Source organism: Colobus angolensis, unplaced genomic scaffold (assembly GCF_000951035.1).
Source record: "Colobus angolensis palliatus isolate OR3802 unplaced genomic scaffold, Cang.pa_1.0 Scaffold79, whole genome shotgun sequence".
In the NCBI taxonomy this organism is placed as follows: domain Eukaryota; kingdom Metazoa; phylum Chordata; class Mammalia; order Primates; family Cercopithecidae; genus Colobus; species Colobus angolensis.
The window spans coordinates 5,518,464-5,520,256 of NW_012121709.1; the positions used below are offsets into that span (position 1 = coordinate 5,518,464).

At 53.3% G+C, this 1,793-nt stretch overlaps 1 protein-coding gene across 1 annotated transcript in view; it reads right to left on the minus strand.

The window, feature by feature from the left end:
- NOS1 (nitric oxide synthase 1 (neuronal)) overlaps window positions 1–1,793 on the minus strand; it is a 150,240-nt gene that overhangs the window by 4,387 nt on the left and 144,060 nt on the right. Inside the window, 1 exon segment of the mRNA XM_011928709.1 lies at window positions 746–940. Within this exon segment, the coding sequence (XP_011784099.1) occupies window positions 746–940 (195 nt within the window).

The window sequence follows — 1,793 nt, forward strand, 5'->3', positions numbered from 1 at the left end:
AGATGGAGTTTCACTCTCGTCACCCAGGCTGGAGTGCAATGGCGTGATCTTGGCTCACTGCAACTTCCACCTCCCGGGTTCAAGCGATTCTCCTTCCTCAGCCTCCCGAGCTGGGACTACAGGTACTCACCACCGTGCCTGGATAATTTTTGTATTTTCAGAACAGACAGGGTTTCACTATGTTAGTCAGGCTGATCCTGAACTCCTGACCTCAGGTGATCCTCCTGCCTTGGCCTCTCAAAGTGCTGGGATTATAGGCTTGAGCCACTGAGCCCAGCCGGGGTGAGTTTTTAACTCGCTTCTGCAAAATCCTGGGGAATCTATAAAAGTGTCTCTCGAGGGTCACACTAAAGAGACTGAGTATACAGAGGGCTCCACAGCTCTCCACGGATCTGTTTGTGCAGTGCTCAACCTGTACAACTACACGGGGCAGTGCTGCAGCTTCTGAGGCAGGAGAAGTTAGGTTAGAATGGTTTCTGTCTAGTTACCAGAGGTCCATTCACTCGTTATTTTCACACACGGCCTCCAATCATATTTACTACACTTGCCTGCATGCCCAGCCATCCTTCCACTTTCTCTGTCATTGTTTGGGGCCACCTATATCCTCTACCCTCAGTGGTAAGTGCAGTGAATGGGAGCAGGGATATCATCGTGGCTCCCTAATCATCAAGACAGGTTGGATGAAAAAGGGGGGATAGGAGAGTGGATATAGGAAAGGGACCTGGGATGCCAGCCTGTCACACACCCTCATCCGACTGATGAACACGCCGGCGTCCTCTGCCGAGAGCTTCCCCTGCTGGGTCATGATGCGCTGGATGGCTTTGAGGACATCAGCAGCCATGGTGACGTCCCCACAGACGTAAATGTGGCCCCCTTGCTCCTTCAGGGCTCGGTACACAGACTCCGCCAGCTGCTCCTGGAGGATGTCCTGCACGTACTTCTGCAAGGAGCAGAGGGCAGTGAGAAGGGGCTGTGCTGTACAACATGCCTGCCATAGCCCATGTCCTCCCGGGAAGCAGAGCCTGACTCAGGGGCTTGTGGGCAGGTAGGATCTTTTGTGAGCTGATCCCAAGGAACAAGAGTAAGGGACTGGGAAGAGTGAGATAGGGAAGGCGGGAAAGTCAATTGGAGGGTGCAGGAATGCACTGCTATCCTCTTTGGACAACTGGAGCTCAGCTCTGCTAATGACCCTGCAGGGAGCTGGATAGACTGCTTCCCAGAATCATCTGCTGGAGAGGGCAAAGACGGGGAACATTCACTACCCACTCCTCTCTGCCGGTGGCCAATGGTCCCTGGGTGTTAACACCTGCACCCGACCAGGTGTGTGGCTGGTTACTGCAGGCACCCTACGTTAGAGTGCCAGGGAAGCCCTGGGCCGATAGCAAGAGATGGGGGTGAGGTGAGGGGCCGACTGCTGTAACAATAGCAGAAGAAAAAGGTGGGCTGAGAGGGTGTGAAGTGGGCACAAGGGGTGTCTAGTACAGCTCCAAGGAGCTCATTTGTTCAGGATGTCTTTAACTTGTCCAGGAAATTCCCGCTCTGAAGCCGATATTCAGCTGGAACGTGCTGGCATGGCTGTAGTGACTCTTAAGACTGACATACTTCCACCCACACTGCTCGGACTCTCTGGGTGCCCCCCCAACCCGCTGCAATGTCCTGACTCCTTCCCTGGGACCCCCAGACCTCCCCAAGATCCAATGGAGCTTTAGTCCTGTGGCCCGTGTCCATTCTGACTAGTACTGCCTCTTGTGGGCTGTTACATTTCTTTGTATTTATTTATTTATTTATTTATT